The sequence below is a fragment of the Nicotiana tomentosiformis genome, chromosome 8 (genome assembly GCF_000390325.3).
Source record: "Nicotiana tomentosiformis chromosome 8, ASM39032v3, whole genome shotgun sequence".
NCBI lineage: Eukaryota > Viridiplantae > Streptophyta > Magnoliopsida > Solanales > Solanaceae > Nicotiana > Nicotiana tomentosiformis.
The window spans coordinates 138,251,433-138,263,474 of NC_090819.1; the positions used below are offsets into that span (position 1 = coordinate 138,251,433).

At 33.7% G+C, this 12,042-nt stretch overlaps 1 protein-coding gene across 2 annotated transcripts; it reads right to left on the bottom strand.

Moving 5' to 3' along the window:
* Nucleotides 1-626: 626 nt before the first annotated feature.
* On the bottom strand, nucleotides 627-8,201 carry LOC104084650 (cation/H(+) antiporter 18-like). 2 transcript variants are annotated; one of them, XM_009588568.4, is made up of 4 exons: nucleotides 7,868-8,201; nucleotides 5,621-5,822; nucleotides 2,179-3,180; nucleotides 627-2,053 (listed from the first exon to the last, which is right to left on the bottom strand). In XM_009588568.4, exons 2-4 carry the CDS (start codon nucleotides 5,813-5,815, stop codon nucleotides 839-841), a joined length of 2,412 nt encoding a protein of 803 aa, XP_009586863.1. In that variant the 5' UTR covers nucleotides 5,816-5,822; nucleotides 7,868-8,201; the 3' UTR covers nucleotides 627-838. The 2 variants fall into 2 exon arrangements, with proteins under 2 accessions (XP_009586863.1, XP_009586864.1); XM_009588569.4 differs by having other exon boundaries at nucleotides 5,621-5,883.
* Between the last annotated feature and the right edge of the window lie 3,841 nt (nucleotides 8,202-12,042).

Sequence of the window (12,042 nt, forward strand, 5' to 3'; positions counted from 1 at the left end):
GAAGTATATGGTGGATAAATGTTATCATTCCTCTTAGAATTATTAATCAGATTAGAAAGATTCAAATCTCATGACCTTCATAAGCAAACCCCTTGTTTATAGGCTAACAAGCAAACAACTGCCATAGAAAGGACAACATATATTCATACTTTTACATCATCTATAATTTCTGTATGCCGTAGCAGAATCCGACTATAGTTGCAACAAAATGATAAAATGGCAGTCTGGTGCACAAAGCATCCCGCATTCATGCAAGGTCTGGGGAATGGCCGCACCTGTAGGGGTGTGGCCTACCCTAATGCAAGCATTCGTGACTGCTTCCATACAGTGGTGAAGCCAGTAGTTTTCCAAGAGTATTCAAACTTGAAAGAAGTGAAAATATTTCTCCGACAAATGTTATTCAATATATATTATATACCTCTAAAACCTAATATATTATCTATGTATACAGTGTAATTTTTCGACGAAAAGTGGTCAATTGACCACCCTTAAGACAATGTGGCTTGCCCCTGCTTCCACGGCTCGAACTCGTGACATATACGTCACACGGAGACAACTTTACCGTTTCTCCGAGGCTCCCCTTCAACAAAATGATAAAAGGTGATAATTCTAATTAGGCAACGAAGTTAAACAATTGATACAAATGCCAATTAACAAAAAACTTCAAGAGCTTGCAGTTTTACAAATAATAGAGCAGAAGGAAAAACAAGGGAAAGGAGTACATGTATATAAGCCTCGAGTGCCAGTAATGTATCTTTCTTAGTTGGTAATTCATTCTTGATCTATTACTGTACATTAAACACTTAATAACCTTGATGAATTGCTAGCAAATCGACGTTTATTCTGAATTATAATCACCGTCTGTTGACTCTCCTTCTTCCTTCAAAGAACTGAGTGATTCTCGAGGTAACTGGCTGCGATACTGCTGCACCACCAACACTGACGCTGTCGTTGAAAATTCTGGTGATGTCAATAAGTTCCCTAAAGATCCCAATTCTGGGCAGTCACTTCTTTTATCCAAAGCTAGAACTAATTGTCCCTCGGGCATTCTGCCAACCAGAAACAGATTGCAGCAATTGTATTCACGGATTGCTTCTATAGTCCCTCGAGCATCTTTCACTGTCCTCTCCTCAAATTTGATCGAGCCATCCATTGAAGATTTGTGCTTCACATCAGCAAGGTACTCTTCATCCTCAGATCGAGCCTCGGGGGTAGAGTTGTCGTTCATTTCAATCTTGACACTGCTCCCAGTAACCTCAGGGTCCACTGTGAACCGAACCACCACCAAACTGATCCCCGGGTGCTCAGCGATACGCACACCGTAAGCTAGCGCTTCGCGATCATCATGTCCCCCGAAAAACAAGACGGTTATCGAAAAGTCAACATTACTTGAAGGTATATGAGAAGCTCCACCGAGACCACGGTCTACTAATATGCCAACCGAACATGGTGCATGCTGAAGAACTCTCCTGTTCACATGCCTAAGATCACCTCGGGTTGTTTCCAAATGTCCATCAAGTCTCGGGTGCTTATGAAATGGGAGAATTATCATTGCAACCCTTTTTCTCTCAGCACTAGTCACTATGTCCTCATGCATGCTGTTCATAGGAGAGATTGCAGTAGTCGGTCGAATAGACACCTTACTAAGATGCTGGAAAGTCTCAAAAGCTACAACAATTTGATTTGAATCTTGTACCTGTTCGGTGTTCCAAAAGGGAAGTCCATTCTTTTTAGCCTTGTGGACCATCAGAATTGCAGAGGACCTTTCCGAAAGCTCCGTGAGGTGCATCGCATAGACACGAAGTCCTTCCCTCTTCTCAATACCCCGAGAAACCTCAATGAGATTGAGCATTGTAGGAATGTTTCTTGTGCTGTGGAAACAGGTCAAGATTCGGAGCTGTTTACTCGTGTTTTTCCTCTCTATTGTTCTGTGCTTGTATGCTGTCACGGCTAATTTAGCTGGCTTATATACTGATATCACTATAGGCGTCGTGATGAATGTTGTGAAGAGAGCCATCAACACCATGATGGCAAATGTTTGATCATTAAGTACCTGCAAAACCGATCATCAGTCAAAAACGATACAAAACTATAAGTAAAAAAAGGGCAGCCCGGTGCACAACAAAACTATAAGTAGTAAATCTAAAATAAAGGAAGTGTTATCAAGCTGAAGCTTACTCCTCTATCTTTGCCAATGTTGAGAACAATGAGCTCCACCAAACCTTTAGTGTTCATCAAAAAACCGAGAGTTACAGCCTCTTGGACCGGCAATTTGCACAATAGTGAGACCACAATAGTGCCAACAATCTTTCCAAAACATGCCGTAACTATGACAAGAACAAGAAGACCCCATGATTGAGCTCCTTGAATAGTGGCTACGTTCGTTTTCAATCCACTAGACACAAAGTAGAGAGGAAGAAATAGACCAGAGACAAGATCCTCGACTTTTTCCACTAGAGCACCCGCAAAAGGTCCCTCCTTTGGGACAAGAACACCGAGCACAAAAGCTCCGAACAGGGCATGAATGCCAATCGTGTCAGTCACAAATCCTGCAGCCAAAACAGCTGCCAATGTAGCGCACACATATTTTTCGTCCACTGGCTCACCCTCAGAACAACGTCTCGCCATCCATTTGAATATACGAGGAGCGATGAGTATGCATAGTAGCACAAAACCAGTCCCACACAAAAGGACCCACAACGAAATAAGAGGAGAACGACCAACACCTGAGAGGGCAATAGCTAAAGCGAGTAGAATCCATGCGGCCACATCATTGACTGCTGCAGCAGACATAGCCATTCGACCAACATCAGTTGTTAAAAGCTTGAGTTCAGCTAAAATACGAGCCAAAACGGGGAAGGCAGTAATAGAAAGGGCAACTCCCATGAAGATCAGAAAAGGGCCTTGGTTTACTCCTTGAGAAATAGTTGCCCGGAGAACAATGGATGTCCCGATTCCTAATGCAAAAGGAACACTGATTCCTGCTAGGGCAATGCTTAGAGCTTTCTTTCCAGTCCGACGAAGGGACTTTGGATCTAGCTCCAGTCCAACGAGGAAAAGAAAGAAGAGGAGGCCAAAATTGGCTAAGGTATCTAGCACTGTAAGACTCTTCGGTGGAAATATAGCTTGCAGATACTTCTCGTTGCGGCCTAGAGCAGATGGACCAAGTAGAACCCCTCCCTAACAAAATAAAAAATCAGATCAGATCAATTTCTTGCACTAACAAGTAGCAATCAATTTCATAATTGGATGTTCTTATGGGGCATGCCGTAGCACAATTTCATTCAAAGATTCGTCCATGATATCACAAAACAATAATAAGAATATTCAACCACAATAAATTGTTTAGACACATCACTACATGTATCCAAGAGAGTTATCTCTACAACATGCATTGAAAAGTTCTACTTAAGTCCTTTGCATTATGATGGTAATTGGTTTACTACTTCCATTCTCAAACTTTGATCAAATCAGTGGCAGACCACAGAAAAGTTCATCAAAAAAAAAGGGCAGCCCCGTGCACTAAGCTTCCGCTATGCGCGGGGTCCGGGGAGGGTCGAACCACAAGGGTCTATTGTATGCAGCCTTACCCAGCATTTCTGCAAGAGGTTGTTTCTACGGTTCGAACTCCTGACCTCCTGGTCACATGACATCAACTTTACTAGTTATGCCAAGGCTTCCCTTCAAAAGTTCATCGAAAATTCTTCATAATTTTTTCATTGTGATGTTAAATAACTGGTCAACTTCTACATCAAGATTACATCAAATTGGAGGCTCACAGGTTAATCTAGTCAAATTAGATTCCAATAGAAACTTAGAATTATGATCTCAAGACAATTTCCAATTTTCCTGGAACAAATGTTCTTTATAGGTTGGATTTTGACTGCCAGCTTTAACCAATAACAGCATATCAAATGCTTTATGATTAGTTAAAGTCATCATATTTGATTCCTAGTACACATTTAAGCAAAGGCTTGCTTTACTGGCAAGCTGTTGAGAGAAAAATAATAGGGAACCATGTGTTTTGACTTGATCTAATAAATTAACAAAAGCAACAAGAATGCTGAACTTTCAAGATATCAATATAAATATACTTTATCAAAAAACATAGCAATATACAAAATATATAACACCAATCATCTTATCCCACAATGTTTCCTAGAAGAGGGCAACTATAAACTCACTGGAGAAAATTGTGAAACACCAAGTGAAACTCACAAAATATCAGAATATATCCAAGTCTTGGTGGACAGAGTTAGCGGTATCTGTGGTGTAAGGCACTAAGGCGGAGGTAATATATAGTCAACTAAATCCACCATTTTCAACATATAGTACAAATATATATGTGAAAAATTACTAAAATTTCAAAAAATATTAAATCTTTAGACTCATTATTTTAAAAGTTTAAGGGGTTCAATTGTAAGAATTGAATCTGTCAAATTTAACTCTTGAATCCGTCTCTGAGTAACTAATGGATTAGTCAAGGTGTGCGCACAATGAGAGAATCACGACTTTCACTAAGTGAATTCAAAATATAAAGAAGTAAACATACAGGAAGCCAAGAAGATTCAACATATAGCATATACACTAAAAAAATGACCTATCTATACAGTATAATTTTTCGACGAAGTGGTGTAAATTGACTTCCATTGGACAATGGTAGCTAGGGGCGTCAATGAATATTCGAAAATCGACTAAACCGACCGAACCGTACCGCACCGAACCGATTTTTAGGTTTCTTTTAAAGAAACAGTAGGTTTTTAAATAAATCTATTACAGCACCGATAATTAGTGTAAGTTTTTTATTTTATGAAAATAAACCAAAAAAATACCGAACCGTACCGAATAAATTTACATGTGAAAAATATATTTATATAATAAGTTTAAAAATAATAATGCATTAAATTTTTCTTTGGGCCTTGGAATTATGAAAATTGTTGCAAGCCAACAAGTAATTAAACTCAAAATACTAATTCCTAAAACCTATTATGCTACTTCTACTTAAACTAAGTTATTTCAAGTATCTTCATTAGCAAGACACAAAGTATTCTAGCGATTATGAGTAACAAACTACAATATATTGAATATGTTTCCTTTCATATAATTTAGATTTATCTTTTTGAATATTTAATCTTCTATAGACTTTATTGTTGAGTCCTACCTTGGTTAATATCTTTTCACTCGTGTGATTTATATTTTCTTTGTCTTTTGCTTGGTTTCTTTTACGTTGTTGTAGAATAGTTGATGGATCTATACTCTAGCCATCTTTTATTTTTTTTTAATTCATCACCCTTTAAATAGTAAAAATATCTAGAGAATTTTGCTAAGTACTATAAAAGAACACATGTTATTGCATTCTACTTTTACTGGTGAATTTTACATGATATTTAAAAAAATACCGAAAATTAACCGAACCGTACCGATACCGACATGATTGGAACGGTTTCAAAAAGTCTAATTTTGGTTATAACCGAAAAATTGATATGGTACAAATTTTATAAAATAACTGGTCGAACCGAACCATTGACACCCCTAATGTTAGCTCCAAACTGACCCAAACAACACCATTATAAAAACAAGAAAGAAAATACTAACATAAAGTCAGAGAAAGAATACTTACAACAATCTCAGCAATGACACGAGGTTGTCTCAATGGCCGAAGAAGATAGGCAAGAACACGAGTGAGTACAAGTACTAAACATATCTGAACAATGGCAAGAGGAAGTGCATAATCCAATGGATTATCCCCTTGAAATACACCATTAGATGTAGCTTTCATTGGTGTTGGACATTTCACCGTTACGTTTGAAGCCATATTTTGCCTAAAATTAAACAACCCCAGTTGATCAAAAACACCAAAATCTTAAAAACTTCTTTCAATATCTGCAAATTATGAACATATTCAAAATCAAACCATAGTAAGACGTAGGGTCTTTTACACATTTGGGAACTTTAAGATTTAGATATAGATGGAATGTTGTCCTAGTATGAGTCAAATTTAGAACAGGATTAGAACCTAATCCTATTATGACTGGGCAAATAATCCAAATTTAATTTTGATTAAGTCACTAGATCAGCGGAAAAGGTAAACTCCGCACCCCTTGTTAATTTTGTCACCTTTTATTTTTTCCCTTCCTATTTTTCTTTTTTAGACCCTAGCTCGAGTATGTGTGCTTGGAAAATTTATTGATAGAGCCTATAGTTTAGAGAGTCAAATACATTTAATTTGTTTTTCTTTCCCGAGTAAAATATGTTTATTTTAATTTGGATAACATTATAAAAAGTAAAAAGATTTAAGTTAAATACTGCTCCTTCCGTTCATTTTTACTTGACACGTTTTGACTTTTTGCGTCCCTTAAAAAATAATAAATGAAGTGCATAATTTGTCATGATACTCATATTAATTGATGCATATTTTATTGGATTTGAAAAAATGATTTGAAATGAGTAATAAATATTGTGGGTATAACAGGAAAAAAAAATTATCTTCTCTTGATATGTGTAAAGTGACAAGTAAAAAAGAAAATTTATTTTTAATATACCTGCCAAGTAAAAGTGAACGGAGGGAGAACTAACTAATAGCGTAAAATTTCATACTTTCAGTACAGTTTAATTTTTTATAGTTGGTTAGTTACTATTCCAGTGCAAAATTATCATTTTGTCCTAGAAAGATTGAGAATCAAATAATATAGTTAACACATCATATTTGTAAAAATTTGACAATTTTATAGCAGGTTATCTACTATTTTTATCAGTACAAAAATATCATTTCGTCCCAAAAGATTGAGAATCAAATGGAGTTAACACATCATATTCGTAAAAAATTGACAATTGAAGTTCTTGGAAACTAGATTTACGCAATTACAAAAATAAATAAGATTATAAAACATTTCTTTATAGCTAAGAATATTTTTTTAAAATATAGTTAAAGAAAAATACTTATTATTGGCCCTAACGGTGCCAGAAGAACCAATTAGTACTTACTCTGACTCAAAAAGAACAAAGGAGTTTTAGACTACAAGATTAAATTATTTAGTTTTCAGTCTCAATTTGAGCATTAATTTGTAATTTTTTTAAAAACAAAAATTTACAGAATTAGAAGTAAATAAAAAAATATTATACATTAATTTGTAAAAAATATTCCTAGATAATATTCCTACATATATATAATGTTACCATCAAAGATTATGGTGGGATGATATCCTTATGTCTTGCATTTGAGTCCTAAATATAATATTGTCCTCGGTAGAAAGCACTTTACCCCCAAAATAGAACTTTTTCGCACAAAATTGAAATAGTAAGGCCCTAATTAATATTGGACGCCAAATGAAAAATTAAAAAAACTATATAATGTAGAAGGGAGTTTTTTTAAAAAAAACTAATGGTGTCACCGCATCACATTAAACACTTAATTTGGCTTCTAGCGTATAATATAAGATGCTGGCAGAACCAACTCCTCAAGTTTGAAGTCTCTGCCCCTCCAATTAAATGTGTTTATTAACTAATGCTCAAAATCTGCAAAGTTGCAGACTCACATACTATCACCTTATACGTGTCTTCATTTTTCCTCTTGAATCACATACCTTACCTTTGCCACCTTAATTACCCTATTTTGTTTTTACAGCAGTTATGTTCCGATTAATTTGCATGCACCTCAACTAATTTTATAAAATCTGCTATTTCACACTGAAAAATCCTTATGAAATGTTGATTTTCTCACATTTAATTTATTTAAGCATTGATAGACAGAGTTATCAAATATTCTACTGATAAAGTAGTCGAGGTACGCTATATATGCGACAAGAATTCTAGAACAGTTATGTGTATGAAGATAAGTAGCGAATTAAAGAGAGAAATTAAGAGAGACCTGAATTTTGATGAATCCGTCACCAGTATTATTACTGCAGCATTATATTCTTGGCCAATTTTTAGAGAAGAAAAAACCCTAAGTTTGTGGATTAAACCTTTTGTTGTTTAAGGAGGATAACAAGAAGATACTGAAGGAGAAGGGGGAAAGGAAAAGAAAACAGGTAGTAATAAGGAACCAAACAAAGAGAAGAGAGAAAAGGGTTGTGTTGTGACTTTTGGAGAAAGAGGTCTCTTGTCTTACTCTCATCTTCACCACCAATACTATTGTTATTTATACCAATTTTATGCTCAAGTGACACCAGGGAATGATCCACTATACTTGAACTACATAGGGAAAAAATTTAATTTAAGAAGTAGAATGTATTTATAAAGAAAGCCATTAAGATTTTTTCTGCACAATTTAAGTTAAAATTTTAAAAAATGTCTCTAAGTGTAACAAAGTAAGTGGTTTAAGAATAACTTAAATATATTACCTATAATGCATTAAAGATATCAGATATTATATGCAACCATAGCAAGAAATTTTGGATATATATTAAAGTTTTTTTCTTTTAGTAGGAGAGTTGGGGTGGGGGGTAGAATCCTTGAATCTAAGATACTATATCTAAAAGGGAAACTTTTTAAAAGTATAAGTGGTGGATTAAGATAGAAGAAGTTTCATGGCTGGCAATTTGTTAGAAAGAAAAGCAAGCTGCATGTTTTTCCCAGTCGGTCTCAAGAGCACGTGTAGTAGACTTCTGAGTTGTAAATTAAATTCAAAATTTAAAATTTATGATTTTTTATATTGGCCACAAGTTAATACTATAACAATAATTAAATTTACAATCAAATATTTATAAATATAATAAATAAATAAAATTATTAGGTTCACGTGAACTCAAAACCGACCCTCTAAATCTGCTAGAAAAACTTGTTAACTAGCCCTAACTACATATATGATAGTAATAAAGATCACATTATGCCTGTGGACAATCTTCAGTAAGTTTCAGCCATATTTTTTAACATAGCCCCCTTCACATCCCAACAGTATCCACTTGTGTTGCCTTTAATCTTACATTTATAAAAAGCACTCAATAATTAATTAAGAGAAGAAACTGAATTCGGTTCCAAGTATGCTACTCTCAAATCTCAAGCATAAGAGCTTTTATCAAAATTAGTCATCTTTAAACGTCTCACTTAATCTAAGAGTAGATCTAAAATTGTAAGTAATAAACGACTCCTTGATTTTTTAAAACATTATATATTCTGAAACAAATTCTTTCCAAAATTTTCACATGAGAAAGTATTTACCCGTACCTGATGTACGTTTGCACCAATAAACTTCATAACACATAAATTATATATGAAGTCCTCTGTCAATAAACTATATATATATATATATATATATTCTTTAAAGTGAAGTTATGAACTGAGAGGCCATTGCTATCATTCAAGAGACTGAAGGTTTTGAGGGAATATGAGAGACATGAGTTTTGTAGGAGAACAAAATCGCATTTGGTAAATGGACATATAAATCGCAATAGAAATGCGACATATAAAATGCGATTTATAGGAACAATATAATGCGACTTATGAAATAAGGCGCAACAATTGCGAGTTATAAATCGCATTTGACAAATGCTATTTATAAATCGCATTTGAAAAATGCGATGTACAAATGAGACTTATAATGCCATATCATAAATGCGACTTATAAAACTCATTTGTTAAATGCTACTTAACGCATTGATCAAATCCACATATCCTCCTTCTGCTTTTGTATTTGTATTTGTATTATCAGTTAGATTCAGATATTTTGTTAGTTATGGGATAAAGATTCAGATATTCTGTAGTTATGCGACAAATTTACAATCTTAGCATCTGTCTCATACTATTTTACTTTTACTTTTATGAATTTGCAGTTTCGCACTTATTACATTTTCTGTTGTCTGAAAATAGATAATTAATCCCCTTCCAGAAATTAACAAAAAGAGAATAAGAAAAATGTTCATGATTAAACAATGGCAGTACTTCAAAAGATAAGAAATATTCATAGTACCAGAAAATATATCTTCAACTGAAAAATGTCAAAGTAGAATATCCCAACTTGAAGTGTGATTAACACCATGCGTACGTGTTAATTGTTTAAAACGTTAATTAGAGTGAAAACTATATAGTTAATTAGCACAAGCATAAAATGAATTAATACGTTTCCATCGATAAGTCAATTCTTGAACAAAAGGTAATTAAACATGTGATTTTCCAGAAGGAAAGCCATCAAAAAGGGCAAAGAGAGACACCTGTTTGTTCAGTGTTCTGGCCCTGCACTTCAATTATTAAAATGGAAAATTAAAAAGAAGAATAGATATTGCTTATGAATTCAAATTTCTTTTTACACATCATGCAAATAGTTAAATAAGTTGTTATATTTCTTCTTTTGCACACTAAATATGATAGAAAAGACCTGTCATAGAAGCGGAGTCAAAATTTGAAACTTATGCATTCGATATTCTAGATTTTTAAGTTATTAGTTCTAAATAAATAATTTGTATATAATTTAATAAATTTCTTAAGACAAATATGAAATTTGGATCAAGCTACAGGGTTCAGCCGAACTCACGACTGAAAGACTAGCTCCGCTCCCTGGTCAATCATCCTACGTATTAAAATTTAAGTTTTATACATTGATAGCGTAGAAAAGAAAATTGATACAACTGTTGTTTATGGGTTATTGTTTGTCTTTTGATTTCTTCTACTTTTTTTGAATTAGCGACAGTTCATGCTCGAGTTTCTCATGAATTCTAACAAAAGAAATAAAGGTAGATAAAAATTGAAAGACAAGAATTTTAATCCCTCTTCTTTTTGTCAACCAAATCTTCCTTTTTAAGTTCTCGGTAATTTAAGCTTTTTCTAAAGTGATGGTCTGACTATATCACAACGTAATAAATATAAACTTGTAATTTCATGTGCATGCAAATGGATAGGTCCGTGATTCTTTTTTATTTCTTCTTTTTTTTTCCAATTATTTTGCTTGAAGTTATAATCCTGTGACTACAACCATAAATTGCCTTTTGACTATCCAAATTGTGGAAATTGCTCAATTTTCCACCCATCACATTATCAACAAACAAACAAGCAAGATAACACTTCAAACCCCATTGCCCCCAAAACAAAAAATGTCAAAATAACCTTTCTACCTTATAGTGAGACGTCTGGAAGTTTACTCCCTCCGTTTTATTATATTTGTCTTAGTTTGACTTGTCCCAAAGTCTAATAAAGAGAAAAAGACTTTTAAAACATTAGTGTGATTATAAACTTATGATTTTAAACAAGTCATAATATTTTGTGTGGCTATAAAAATTTCCTATAAAGAAAATATCGGAATGTCTTAATCTTTTTTAAACGGACTAATAAGAAAATAGTCCCAATCTTTTTGAAATTGAGAGAGTAGAGCGAAATTACAGGATAAATTATAACAATAACTTCCTCACTTAATCATAGAATTATTGTTCATCAAATAAATGTTGGGTTTCCAAAGGGTTAGAGCTTATGTTAATATAATAAAAGTTAACAAATCAAGAAAAGGAAGAATTAATTGTGCTTTGTGTTTTGATCTTCTAACACCACGTTTTGATTTCAACCTTTTACTAAAAATTTCAATTAGAGCTTGCTAATAGCACTAAATAGGAGAGGAATTAGTACAATACCCAAACACACGGTCTTTTTCACAAACTCTTCTCTTTCATTTTCCTCTACTCTGAGCTTCTACACGAGATGTTGTACCAAATTATTGTGAAGCCCATTAGTTTATGGGTCTAAAGCCTGTTAGGTCCAAAATTCAAGTAAATTGCCGCTTTCTTACTCTCGCAATTTTATTTATTTTTTAATTCATGTAAGATTATCATTGCAATATATATTTATGCACCACGAGGTAATAACTAAAAACCAACACCTTTTAACATGCTAATAGTGTATTACTATTCTCGTAACATTAATCACTTTACAGGAATTTAGAGGTGTCTAGGGAAGTATAAAGTAGAATTAGATTTTCTTGGAAATGGTCCATTAAAGAGAACGAACGGCCCAAATTTCTATTGTGGTTCAGTTGAGTCTACGGAATTAGGCCCAACTGGAACATATGTATAATTTATGTATTAAATGTGTATAATTATGTATAATTAATGTAAAATCTAT